Raw genomic sequence first — 14,879 nt, 5'->3', positions numbered from 1 at the left:
CACTTAAGGAGTTAGTTCTTAACTTCTATCTTGTTGGGTCTCTGGCTTCTGCCACTGCACTATTCAGCCTAAGCTAACTAACTGACCCACGAGCTTTCAGGTGAGTCTCCTGTCTCCACTCCTCATCTTTTCATAGGAATGTGGAGATTATAGATTTGTGCTACCACATTCAGCTTTTTATGAGGGTTTTAGGAATTTGAATTAAGTCACCTGGCTTGTGCAGCAAACCTTTTTACCCACTAAGTCATCTATCCAACCCTGGGTCTTATTTTTAATATTGTTTCACTAACAGCAAGTACCTACTATGATTTCATCCTAAAGTCAGCCTTTGACACTCTGAATATACAAGTAACATTTCTAGAAATACATATAATAGTTTTAGAAAAGCCTAATGAAACTATATACTCCAAACTTTAGACCTTTCATAGAAGCACACACAGGACTTAAACTTTAACAATCCAGATAATGCTCAAAAGCTATTTTGAAAAATAACTCTTACTTTGTAAGCAGTAAGTCTGAAAACAAGTAAGATTTCTAGAAAACAATTTTGAGTTATACTATTAGTGCTTTTACATATTTTGGACAAAAGAATAACTGATATTTAATTACACTGATACAAAGTTAAAGCCCTGCATGAATAAATACTACAGAGGGGTCAATGAGATGGCTTATCAAGTAGTAGCACTTGCTGCCAGGCCTGGCTACCTGACTTTGATTCCTGAAGGCCACACTGTGGAAAAAAAGAGACTGACTTCCCAAAACTGTCTTCTGGTCTTCATATGCACACTGTGATACACACATGAGCATGCACGTGTACATACACACAGAAAAATAAACAAGGGATGGAATTAACATTTCAGTAATGTGCTCCCTAGAGCATATAGCCCAAACAAGACAAGCATGGCTCAGATCTATCACATACCCTGGGATGGCCTGAATCCATCACATGGATTAATGGAAATTTTCACAAAAGGGCCACACTGGCTGATAACTATTCCATCCCTAATTCCACCAAAAGGAACTTGAAACCACCTCACTTCTTTCCGGCTCTCCCATTAAAACTCAAATTTGTCCCATTATTACAGCAAGATGGGATATGGTCTAAATAAACTCATTTGATAGTTTTCTTTTATTTGATTTATAGAATATATTTTTTAAAGCCAGTTGAAACTGATTATATTAATTTCTTTAGGGCAGAAATTCTTTGTTAACTGGCTCATAAGAAATAATACCAAGTATTCTTCTATGAAAAGTACAGCATATAAGGTATCTTCACTACACTCCCACCCACAGTCGAATGCCTTACCTGTGTTTCTATGCTGCTTAATGAATGAAGATCCAAAGATGGGTCTGTTTTGAGTTCAGGTTCAGGAGCTGCAATAGGAGCCTTTAAAATGATGTCTTCATCAAGGCTCGTTCCAAACTCTATCTCCTTTTGACCTCCTTCACCTTTTTCTTTATCTGACTCTGCTTCTCTGCCTTCTTCTTCAGAAACCTGGGACTTGGGCCTTTTGAGGAATGAGGAGAGCAGTCGTGACAGGCCTCTGCTTTCTGACGTCCGTTCCTTGTTCTTGGTCAAGTCTTCATGTGTCGGAGTGTCCCCATTGGATGCTTTCAGCTTCTGCTCACACTGATTACTGCCCTCAGCTGCCAGTTGGGAAGCCTCTTCTAGCTGAGTTTCTTGTTGGCCTGAGTTTGTGGCTCCCTCACCTTCTTCCTTCTGTTGTTGGTGCTGAGAATTCTCAGCTTCAACCACTAAACTCTTCTCTGTTGTCATGATGTTCCTTTTAAAAGGAAGAGGAAAGGGGGAACTATTATAGGCAAAACACATTTCTGCAGGCCAAGTCCCTAAACCTCAAAAGGTTTGGATTTAATAACCAATAGAATTCCATCCATTAAACAGAAGACCTTAAATTAAAGCACAAAAATATTTTGCCTATACATCCTGGATAAATTATTAATGCCTGAATTCATGAAAAACTATCTTAAAATAGTATCCACTGAGGCCATATAATGAAATACACCATAACTAAATTCAAGGCTCAGAAGTGTACATAGCAAATACACCTTTTATACTTCCTAAACCAAGGCCTTATCTGGGTACTGTCCTTTCACGGTGTCAATCAAAAATGCAAGATTTGCAGAAATCCCAAACCCTAGAGATGGTTAAATTAGAAAGTTCTGCAAATCTCTTTTGTTTTTCTTGCTCATATTTCTTAGTATGAAGACTTCTCCATTAGGAAGAACAAACACAGAATTCTGATCATTTGCTATCAGAGTTGACAACAGCAAGGACAAGCATACAGTCAAAATAACCACACAAAAGATGTCCTTAGGTTTCATGATGTGATACTAAATTATATCTGCTTTCAGAGGCATTCGATTTTAAGCTCCTCAAAACAATTTTTCTTCTGAGAAATATGACTTTGAATGCTCAGCATGTTTGAAAGTAGGAAGTGAAACCATTCTACTGGGGGTGAAAAATAAGAAAAATGCCATAGGGGAAATTTTAGAAAGCCAATGTTGATGTACTTTAGGGGAGAACGCAGGTTACAAACTTCACATATTTAAAACTTGGTTTCTAGCCTTTTGAAGTCAAAGCTCCAGCATTCCTACTCAAGCCTCATTGTAAGAATCAGAGAGCATTATCACTGCTATTCCAGTTCAGATGTCAAGCCTCTGAGAGAGGCCTCTCAGGCACTCAACTAAAGTAACAGCCACCAATGATAGCCTCTCAGCCCTACAACAATTATGATCTTGTAGATTTAGCTTATTTACTGCCCTTCTTCCATACCCCTCTCTCCATCTAAAATACAAGATTTCATGCTGTTTTGTTTTTGAGATAGGGTTTTTCCGTAGCCTTTGGAGGCTGTCCTGGAACTTGCTTTGTAGACCAGGCTGAGTCTTTTTTTTTTTTAACAGAGTCATTTTCTTTTTAAATCTATGCATGTATCAATATGCATGTGTGTGCAAGTGCCTGAGGAGGCCAGGGAGGGTGTCAGGTCTCCTGGAGCTGGAGTTACAGGTAGTTGTAACCCCCTCTAGTGTGGGTGCTGGATATCTAACTCGGGAACTCTGTAAGTGAAGCAAGAATTCTTAACCACTGAACCAACTATATAGACCTGAGTCTTTCTTACCACTGCATACCCAATGCCTAGAACAGTATCTACATATACTAGAGGTTAAGTGTTTGTATACGTGGTGTATGTATGTGAGAGTGTGTAAACATGTATGGGGGAGGCCAGAGGTCAACTTCAGGTGTCTCCATCAATCACCCTCCACTTTATGTTTTTGAGACAGGGTCTCTTACTGGACCTAGAGTTCACTGCTTTGGTTAAATTGGCTGTTCAATGAGTTCCAGGGATCTAACTAGCTTTGCCTCCTCAGTCCTAAGGATTATAGACATGTGACACTGAGCTCAGTTTTTTATGTGGGTGCTGAGGATCTGAACTCTGATCCTCCTACTTGTAGGGCAGCGGGCACTTTTCTGACAGACCCATCTCTTCAGCCCCTTAATACAAGCTTGGGTTTTTTGTTTTGTTTTGTTGGTTTTTGTTTTGTTTTTATTTTTATTTTTTATTATTTTTTGTTTCTGAGACAAGAGTCTCACTGTGTAGCTCTGGCTGTCCTAGAACTCACTATGTAAACCAGGCTGGCCTCAAACTCAGAGATCTGCCTGCCTCTGACTTCCAAGTGCTCGGATTAAAGTGTGTGCCACCACTGCCTGGCTTATTTTTTGTTTTATTGTAAATGCCAGAGGGCATCTTGTGGGAATCAGTTCTCTCCTTCATCCCATAGCTTCTAAGGACTAAGCTCCGGTCAGACTTGGCAACAGGTGCCTTTATCCACTGAGCCATCTCACTGGTCAAATAAAATTTTATTTCACTTGAGTACAACTGATATCTATAAACTTCAAAGACAGTCTCTAAATTTATTCAAGCATATTTATTCATCCATCAAATCCTCATCAAATATTTAGTACAGGTCCAAGGCTAAGTGCCAATGATGCCACAGTAAACAAAACAAAACAAGCAAGGTCTCTATCATAGAGAAGTTTACTCCCTCAATTCAACTTTGATACAATGAAAGAAGAGTGCAACAGAAATCTTAGAATAACTGCACATGCATGGAACAGAGCAAGGAAAAGGGAAGCAGTTAATACTTGCATGGGCACTGTTTTCTGTGTCAGGGCCCATGTTATGGGTCTTATATACATTATTTCAAACCTTTCAATAACCTCACCCCACCCAAAAAAATAAAAAAAAACAAAGACAGGAATCATCTGATCTTATAACTGAGGGCATTAAAATCCAAGAAATACCCAGAACATGCTCTCATAGGATCCTGGATGCTAAGTTGGGTCAGGACTGGTTAATACTTAGATGGGCAAGAGTAACTTGCCAAAGCCAATACTTCTAGGAGGTTGCAAGCCATTACAAATGGCACTGAAATAAATGAAGGCATTGTAATAAAAAGGTCCCTTACTTTTATCTGCTTTTAAACATTAACAGTATTTTTAAAGTAACAATATTTAAAGAAGTACATCTAATCTCATTTCCTAAGTCACTGAAATGACTCTAAGCAGTAGAATATGAAACATAGTCTTTGGAAATACTGCACAAAGCATCTACCAATCAACATTCAGGTTTCATTTTTTGCTCTTAGGCACACCTGCACTTTAAGAGAAATAAAATTGTCATCATCTTCATATCCACAACAGAAAACACATATATCCCAAATGATCTTTCTTTTTTTAAGATTTATTTATTATGTATACAGTGTTTTGCCTACATGCATGCTGCACACCAGAAGAGAGCACCAAATCTCATTATAGATGATTACAAGCCACCATGTGGTTGCTGGGAATTGAACTCGGGATCTCTGGAAGAGCATCAGTGCTCCTAACCTCTGAGCCATCTCTCCAGCCCCCAAATGACCTTTCTTTAATTAAACAACACAGAAAAGAAAACCGGATGCTGAACCTTTGTCTCTGTGCAAGAGTAACAAGAGCACCATAATTGTCTCTTTGCAAAACTAAGCAAGGAAACTTGAGGAAGACACGCTATTGTCCATGGGTTGTAAACACAGCCTGACCAAAAGGGAACAGAAATCATCTCTGTACTAAAATTTTCTGACACAGAAGACTTTACACCAGCTTCTCTCATAAAGACCTTCAAAACATTGCAAATCTGTTATGAAAGTCTTATCAGGCATGAAAATAACTTAGCCTCTAATAGTCCTGAACTTGCAGTTTTAGTTGACAGAATATTTATTCTTGCATTTTGGGGATTTTTCTTCTAGTTTTAAATACAGAAGCATCATCTAAGGGTACCCCTATAACTACCTGCATAGGAAAAGATGTCTTCTATCAGAAAGTACTGAATAAGTATTCTAGTTGTTACACGTGCACAGACGGTAACAATCCATGTGCTATCTGCTTGTTAAACTTCAACCTGCCAGAATTAACTAGACATCTTGTTAAAATACAGATTTGAGTTCAGACGACCTGAGAGTCTGTCTTCCTATCAAGTTTGTTGCTCATGCTACTGGCACATTGAAAACACTTTAAGTAGCAAAACACAAACCCCAGAAAGTCACTTCAGGAAGGTACTTCAAAATGCCTAATGAACAAAAACAGCAAAGAGCCACTTCCAGAAAGTGGAGTATGAACAGTGGGAAAGCTTTACTCAACAAATGCTTGTTAAACTAATACAAGAAGCAAACAAAGACCCATGTTATTAAGCATGCAAGTGGAACCATTAACATTCTTTAGAACTCAAAATCAGACCTTGGAATTTTTTAACCACAGAAGTGTGGCAATGCCACATTTCCCATATAAATATGACACTTGCCCAGACTCAGCATTCTAGATATCTCCTTTTATAAGATCTCTTTACCATTAGGACACGCAAAGAATTACAGAATAACAACAATCAATAAAGAATCAATATACTTTGCCACAAAATTAGACACACACACACATATATTTTAAAGAGTGGGATGTAGTAGCACACATCTTTAATCCCAGCACTTAGGAGACAGAGGCAGGTCAGACAGAATTTGAGGTCAGCCTGATCTACAGAATGGGTACTAGAACACACAGGCTACACAGAGAAATTATCTCTAAAAACAAACAGACAAACAAAAAATAAATAAGTAAACAAATAATTGTTTTTGGCTTTTTGAGACAAAGTCTCATATAGCCCAGGCCAACCTCAAACTGTGTGTGTAGCCAAAGTTGACCTTAACTCCTGATCCTCCTGCCTCTATCTCCTGTGTACTGGGACTAACAATCCATGTCACCAATTCAGCTTAATAAATAATTATTTTTCAGAAGCTCAAACTTGTCCTGGCAAATCAGTGATGAACATGATCAAGTTCTTCGGGTTACAGACGGCAGGCTGGATAGTGAGAGGAAGATACAAAGTCAGCAGCAGAACCAGGACACCCTCTACAGATGGATGCTCACTGCTGAATGGTGCTATTCTCATCCTGGATACAAAGCCCAAAGGAAAGTATCTATTTACTTCATGTCACAGAGAGGTCTTTTGATTGTTGTAAAGGAGCGGGGGAATCAGTACAACATTGAAGACAAAGTGATGAGCCCCCATTCAGACTCAATCTTAATCCTCTGAACCCTGAGAATTATATGGCATCTGGAATCAAAGATACTTTTGTCCTAACAGTGTGCATCTGTTATCTTCAGGCAAATCTGATCACTAAAGGCCCCATACTAAGCTGATTGAGAAGGCCAAATGAAGTCTTTCTTCTTCTACTTTTTTTTAATCTTCCTTAAATTAATACAGTTGATGTTCCATTAATGCTTTTTATGTGGAAGACTTTGTGAGAACAGTATAATTTGGTAGCATTTATAAAAGCTGTCCTTGCCATCCACATTTAAGGATAAAGTTTAATGATGTAATTATCTATTTTACTCTTCAAATTAGCTTACAGAGTATCTAAACAGGTGTAAGGTTTGGATTTAGGTCTCAAATACACAATTCTAAAGTAGTTAAGAAATAAATAACTAAAACTAAAAGGTAAAACCTATCATTTAATCTGACAAGGAGTTGAATGAAATCAGGACTATAAAGTAACAGAGAACACATTAAAGTAAGCACTTACAACTAGAGTGACCAAGAAAAGTCCTTACGAACCAGACTGACTGGAATAAGATCACAATAGGCAAGCAGAAGTACAGTTAGAAGAGAACTATCATTTAAAATTAGATTTCAACTGAAATAATAGCAGCAGCTAGAATTTATTATCTACTTGATGCCACACATTATTCCTAATGTTTACCATGTTATCTTATAACCATCCTGTAGACATGCTCATTTCCCAGATAAACAGCCTCTTCAGACCTTAAAAAAAATGCTTCAACCTGTACCTTAATAAAAATTTAACAAACCATAGAGTGGTAATTCTTTTGTAAATTCTCAGGCTAGTAACTGTAAAAACCTGACTGCTCAGAAGTTTCCGTTCCAGAGCTATACTCTGTTAAAGGAGTGTTGATTGCTGAGATGGTTTATCCGGCTAGCCAGCATCATTTCTAGTGCCTCCTGTTTGAAGCCCCACACATGTATACAAATTTCTCTTTCTATGAGATATATTTGAATAAGGAATAGAGAGATAAGGAGATGACAGTTTAGAAAGACTTGATTGTGCTAAATAGTTTGTCCTGAAAACAGGAGAGTTTCTGAAAGTCTCCAAACAGGAAGCGAACAAAAAGTGGAGACTTAGAGGAACTACACAAACGGCAGGGTAAACTCAGGTTATCAGTGAATCCCCACAATGGGAACCCTAGGGAAGCGAAACTAATACTGGGTAGAGAATGTTCGAATTGAAATCAGTCTTAAGAATTACCGCTGACCTAGTCTCCCTAGCTTCCTTCGCAGTTCAATGCCTGTCCTTAGCACAAGCACTTGCAGGTCTGATCCCAAATGCACTCTGTAATATTATCTTCCTTGACCCACTCTTATAATGACTTAAGACACAGCATGCTGAGCACAGTGGCACAGGTTTGTAATCCCAGCACTTGGGAGACTAAGACAGGAGGACCTATGAGTTCAAGTTCAGCCTGGGCTACATGGTGAAAGAGCCTGTCTCAAACCATCACCAGAACAAAGAAAAGGTACACAGCAATGGAACCAAACTAGAAGAAAGAGAGATCTCACAACTATCTGAAAACACTAAGGCACTCAATTCTCTGTTTTTCCTAGCTCAGTAAGTCATTAATCAAACCATAAACCTAAGTGTCATCCATAGTCTTCCTGTCCTTCCCAGACCCGTGTGTTACTTGTATAGTCACTTGGGACACAGAGAATTGGTGGTTCATCTCCACTACCATCATGTTTCTCAAATCAACTCTTCTAGCTCAATCTACAGGCCCTTAAAGTATCCAGCTTTTGCCCACCTCATCAATGTCCAATATGATAACAGCTCATGAGAAAAATATCTAAGTCTTGACTGAACAGGTCACAAGAGAAATACAATTCTAAGACAAGAGATCTTTAGCTACATTTCTAATGCTGTAGAGCCAGAGAATTCATTTGACAATTCATTATGTATTTTAAGAATGTACAATGTTACAGACACGTGGTAACTAGAAGGCTACACTAGTGAGACTGGAAAGAATCTCTCAGTTCACAGCAATTACATTGTGACTCAAAAATGACGCATTTACCAAAGAAAAGACAAAATGACAGAATTTAAAGCTGACACAGGTAATTCTTCCATGAAGAATTCACTATCCCTGGAAATTATAAAGATAGTTTTCATTTATATAAAAACAAAAAAATCCTAACCAAAGACATTTAGTAATTAAACAGTCTACTTGGGAACTCAGCTTATTATAACCATCCTTTGTTAGCTACAGGGAGTGGGATCTAGGATACTCTTAAGGATAACCAAAATCCACAGATGCTCATGTTCTCATTTAAAACAGCACAGTATTTACATGATTCCTACACATTTAGTGTGTGGTGGGGCCATGTGCCTCAAAATGCCTGTGGGTAAAGGTCAGAGTACAACTTTGAGAAACTGGGTTTTCTCCCTCCACTGTAGGCTCTGCAGATGGAACCTGGGTTATTAGGTTTGCAAGGCAAGAGCTTTTACACACTAAAACATCTCACCAGCCCTCCTACATGTTTTAAATCTCCTATGTGAATGCTAACAGTTGCTATATTATATTGTTTAGAGTAATAAGGAAAAATGTTTAGTATTGGGGGAGATTATTCCAGTTTTTGGAGATGGTTGGATTATAAAATTAGCTGACATGGAGACTAGACTATCACCAAAACATTCAGTCAGAAGATGAAGATCCATGTGTCATGGAAAGATTTCTGCCAAGTGGGACTTTACATTAACTGAACTCAAGGCTTTCTTTCAAGGCCAACATTTTACAGAAAGAAAGGTAGGAAAGGAAAAAAGGAGCCATTAGAGTGGTAATACTAATTGGTTATTTTAAAAGTTTACAGTGTAAAGCCAGGGTTATCAATTATATTAGGAGAATTAAGAAAAAAAAAAACAAAGGATAAAGGCCCTTTTCCTTCTCTCTCAAATAATGCAATCCTGCGACAGTCTATCTAATAGGGAAAAAAAAAATAGTTCAGACATTGAAGTTTTAAGAATATGTTAGAAAATAGCTTCTCTCCTAGTAAAATCAATTCTCCCCAAACCACAGGAAAGTGCCTTCCTTTTATAATTCAATTTAAGTGCACTGACAGCACTTCTGGAAAAATAAGAGACACATCAATGTGATTTCCAAAATAAAAAAGGTAATCCTCCTTCTGACTCTTTAAGACTTATCTGCCATACTGCACAAACCAGGTGATACTCAGCATGAACAGGCTGCTTTCAACAACTTGACTTTAATTTATGTCATTTCTATGGTGACTAATATTGTTGGATCAACTCATTCCAAAATACTTTTTAAATAAACAGATTCTTATTCATTTCCTTTTAAGAACAACAACAACAAAATGTCCTATTTCTCTATAGAACTCAAGCTTGAACTTTAAAAAGTCAGATACATTCTAGATATATCAATATTCTTGCTTTCCAAAAAGAATATCTGCAGCCTGTCAACTCAGGAAGAAGTGAGACAAAACACAAAAGCCCAAAGTCATTTTCCACAGAATGACTTACATTTTTTAAGTCTCAAAATATGCTATTTTAGCTGTTCTCTGTGGAAATTCTTATAAAATTAATTGTGTGCTTCTTTTTAGATTTTTTTAAATCTACAGAACATAATTAAACTTTATTGGTTTAGTCATCATTATGAGCTTCGATTACCATGCAGAACTGATGTCCTATTGGCAGAACAAAGTCCAAGGAGTGGCTGGCTCTCTTCCAGTCCTGAAGTCCCCCTTTGATAGTTCTGTTTGTTCACTAGCTGTCAGCGCACACTCTGCTCTCAAGGAGACCTGTCAACAAGCAGCTTGCAACATCTCCTGTTCTAATACACTAATCCTCCATTAACTGAGAAGTCAAATGGCCAGCCATGTTAAAATTGTGTCCAAATTAAGAGAAAACCCTAAGAACAGAAAGATTGAGTCACATCACTGGAATAACTCCAGTGCATGGATTTTTATGAAATTGATTTTAGTTCTTCAAATACCTCATAAGTTCACTCTGAGGTTTCCATTATAAGATGACTAGGTGAGGCTAGCAGGTAAGTGACCTTTGGAAAAACCACATCAATATAATGGCCAATCTCTTCCTTTCCAGAATATTCTAGTTTGTGTCTCTGTTCTGATAAACACCATGACCAAAAGAAACTTACGGGTGTAAAGGGCTTATATATCTTAGAAGTTACAATCCATCATGAAGGGAAGCCAACACAGGAGCTTAAGGCAGAAGCTTCAAGCAGAACTGAAGTGGACAGTTGATGCTGCAGACTGGCTTGCTCCAGCTAGCTTTCTCATATATACCTGGGCTAGCTGTCCAGTAATAACACCACCCACAGTAGGCTGAGTCCTTGCACTCCAATAAGGTGAAGCTCCTTCCTCCCAGGTGATTCTCAGTTTATGTCTGGCTGACAGGAACAAATGAGCACATAGAAACAATTTTTTTAATGTGGCATGTATGTCTGTGTGAGGGTGTCAGACCCTCTGAAATGAGTTACAGATGGTTGTGAGCTGCCATGTGGGTGCTGGGAATTGAACATGGGTCCTCTGAGAGAGCAATCAGTGCTCTTAACCGCTGAGCTATCTCTCCAGTCTCGACATTAGTCTTTAATGCTGTTATTTCTAGAAGATGTTGCACCCATATAAATTCTTCAACAAAACATGAACAAAGCACAGCAATAATTTAGCCTGAAAAATCTAACACAGAGAGAGAAACACCCAGAAAGGTCTTTGTCTGTTTATTGGTGTGTTGGGTGGTTGGCTAGCTTTGGAGACAAGGTCTCTTTAAGTAGCTTTAGCTGGCCAGGAACTCACTATGTAGACCAGGCTGACCCAGCTTTTTGTTTTGCTTTGTTTTGGGTTTGGTTTTAGTTTTTTGAAACCTGGATTTCTTTGTGTTCCCTGGCTGTCCTGGAACTCGCTCTGTACATCAGGCTGGCTTTGAACTCACATTGATTCACCTGCCTCTGCCTCCCGAGTGCTGGGATCAACTGGTGTAAAATTCTTAATAACATAACAGCATTTAAAAAATAAAGATAAATACAAACAGCCTAATTTCTAGCTACAAAGAGATTTTAGCAGAAACTATGGAACTTCTTTTACTCTCTTATGTCATCTCAAAAGAAAATAAAAACACACTGGTGTCCTTTTAATCCCAGCACTCAGGAGGCAGAGGCAGGCAGATCTCTGAGTTTGGGGCCAGCCTGGTCTACAAAACAAATTCCAGGATATCCAGGGCTACACAGAGAAACCCTGTTTCGAAAAGCCAAAAGAAAACACAAAAATTGTAAACACTATTGTAAACTTGATTCTGACAAACTTGATTCGAAAAATATTTTAAAATTTCTAAACTCTAGAAAGTCCCGGAACTTTACGTTGGTAAAGTTCACTTACACCAGAATACTTGCTGATGCTGAAATGGGATGTGGTAACAGTGTAAGGTAAAGCAGAGACTTGCGCAGACCACAGCTTGTTTCAGAAGCAGCTGTGACATCGTAAGATGTAGCAGCTATCTCTTACACTGTTCAATATAAATATACTGCAGACTACCACTGGATACAACACAGGAGGAAACATGATACAGTAACGGTGGAAAACTTCAAGTAACTTGCTATTTGCTAAAGTCATCCAGGAAAATTACCAAGTAAAATTTGATAATTACTTTCTTTCTCTAAAAGTCATTTGTTGATCCTAAGAGCTCATGCTTATAATACTGGCATTTATGAAGCTGAGGCAGGAGGATTACCATGAGTGAAAAGCAAACCAAAGCTATAGAGTGAGACTTTGTCTCAAAAACTCACAAAAGGGGAAAGGGACTCTATTATTACAAGCTGAGTTCTGAGAAATAAGTGGAGACACAGACTTCCCAGAAAACATTAGCTTGCTATACTGGGCAAATCAGTGAGATCTGGGCTCACATGAGACACCTCATCTCAATACAAAAAAGTGAAGAAAACAGTGTCAGCCTCTGGTCTCCACACACATCCATGTGTACCTGAACACACACAAGCATGCATATATTCACAAGAAAAGAAGCTTATAAAAAAAAGAGAAGAGGAAATGGTGAGGTGGCCCTGTGGTTAAAAGCACTTGCTGCATTTGCAGATTCCTTCCCAGCACCACATGGCGCTCACAGCCCTCTGTAACTAAGTTCCAGGGGATCCAATGTCTTCTTCTGGCCTCTGCACATGGTACACATACATGCATACATATATACATACACACATGCATACATAAACACATATATAAATACAGGCAAAACACTATATAAGTTTTTCAAGACAGGGTGTCTCTGTGTAGCTCTGGCTGTCCTGGAGCTTACTCTGTATACCAGGCTGGCCTTGAACTCATAGATCCATCTGCCTTTGCCTCCCAGGTGCATCACCACTGCAAGGCAAATGTAAGTATTTTTAAAAGGAAAAAAATAACCTAGTCTACATAGTGAGTTCCAAGATTGCAAGGGCTCTGTAGAGAGACCCTGTCTCAAAATAAAACACCAAAGAGACAAACAGCCTGCTAAAAATGGCAAAATGGAGAAGGAAAACAGGACAGGATGGAGTGAGGGAGAAGAAAGGAAGGTCAAATTCATACTACATCTGGAGGAAAAAAAAAACAGAATGTTAACATGGGTCAGAGACAAAATTACCTGTTCCCTTTCAAACCTAGCAACACACAGAGGAATCATCAACCAAAGACAGTTCAAGACAGTATAATTAACCTTGAGTAAAAATACAGCTTCCTTAGAAAAACTGTATTTCAAAGTTCAGAAATTGCAAAATTTTTATCTCAGATTCACTATTATACTACGAGCTCTTACTAAATGTGTAGTTAGTAGGACTGAGTCATAATTCAAAACCATCTTGAGAGCAAAAGATAGAGCCAAAACCAGCAAGGCAAAATTTAAAAGAAACCCAACATTTATATACTAAAGTTATAAAATGCTTTTTAACATTTAATAACAATATAATTTGTTAAATTTATTGTGTGGCAGCAGAACGACATTAATACACCATCCCACACAGAAGCATAATATTTGACACTTAAGTTCATGCCAATCATCTTGCCATGCAGCTTGCCCTCCAGTAACAAAAACGGTTGTCAGAGCAGAGGGAGGAGCACCCCTTCCAATGGCAGCAACATGACACTCAGCTCCCCAGGGGTGTGATTCTGGGTCACCTGCCTGGAACCTGAGTCCACAGAGAGGCAGCCTAGCCATTCCACCTGACCTCCAGGCCACTCCTCATTTATATGCGCTCTGAAAACATGAGGTTGTATTTCAATTCTGTCAAGGTCATGAACCACACTAGATATCCAGAAAACCTGGTAACTCATTCCACACCTAACCAACTTGCCTTCTTTCTATTTTACAGTTCCCAGAGTAACATATTACTCTCTAAAGTAATAGTACCCTAAACTAAATCTCAGCAGAAAATAAATTTCAAAATTTTTCTTTTAAAGTAATTATAAAATGCCGATTAGATTACTCAAGTAGTTTTTGTTTTTTGCAAAAATCTTTTTTTAAAAAAAATCATTTATTATGTGTTCTGCCTGCATGCATGCCTGCATGCCAGAAGAGGGCATCAAATCTCATTACAGATGGGTGTGAGCCACAGTGTGATTGCTAGGAATTGAACTCGGGACCTCTGGAAGAGCAGCTCGTGCTCTTAACCTCTGATCTCTCAAGGCATGCTAAAATCTTTTAAATAATGGCTTCTCTGTGTAGCCCTGGCTATTCTGGAACTCACTCTATAGACCAGGCTGGCCTTGAGCTCTTGAGACTTGCCTCCCGGGTGCTGGGATTAAAGGCACGTGCTACCACAGCCAGGCATAAAGTAATATTCCTATGAGTGGCCAATGAGAATAACAGTATCAATAAAAGTTTTTTCCTCATAAGTAAAAACCTGAATATTTTGCTTTTCTTTCTTTTCTATTATAATTACAAGAAATACTTTAAATGCATTCACTAATTCAAACAAACTCATACACTAATTCAAACAACATTTGTTGAAAATATCTGAATATCTAAGTCATCCTGCTGAGAGCCAAGATTGCTAAACAATAAGATCCCAGCTTCCACCCTGAAAGACTACAGTCTATTTTAAAAGTGAGGCTAGAACAATTGATTATGTAATAATATGTTCAGAAAGTAAGAGAATATCTGAGCCAATCATATTTTAAAAAGAGTTTTATTCACAACATTTGGAAGGCAGATTTGACAGGTGCCTCTCTGTGCGTTCAAGGACAGTCTTT

The 14,879-nt window shown here is 38.3% G+C and overlaps 1 protein-coding gene across 22 annotated transcripts in view; it reads right to left on the bottom strand.

Moving 5' to 3' along the window:
- Positions 1-14,879, bottom strand: part of Epb41 (erythrocyte membrane protein band 4.1) — a 151,937-nt gene that overhangs the window by 79,749 nt on the left and 57,309 nt on the right. For 21 of the 22 annotated variants that reach the window (XM_040756464.1, XM_040756472.1, XM_040756468.1 and 18 more), the window contains one exon: positions 1,307-1,784. In XM_040756464.1, coding sequence (XP_040612398.1) covers positions 1,307-1,777 — 471 coding nt within the window. In that variant the 5' untranslated portion in view covers positions 1,778-1,784. Of the gene's footprint in view, positions 1-1,306; positions 1,785-14,879 lie in introns of those variants that run through there. The other variant, XM_040756470.1, reaches the window with a different exon arrangement.

Source organism: Mesocricetus auratus, unplaced genomic scaffold, assembly GCF_017639785.1.
Source record: "Mesocricetus auratus isolate SY011 unplaced genomic scaffold, BCM_Maur_2.0 Super-Scaffold_100014, whole genome shotgun sequence".
In the NCBI taxonomy this organism is placed as follows: domain Eukaryota; kingdom Metazoa; phylum Chordata; class Mammalia; order Rodentia; family Cricetidae; genus Mesocricetus; species Mesocricetus auratus.
This window is presented reverse-complemented; position numbering and strand designations above follow the sequence as displayed.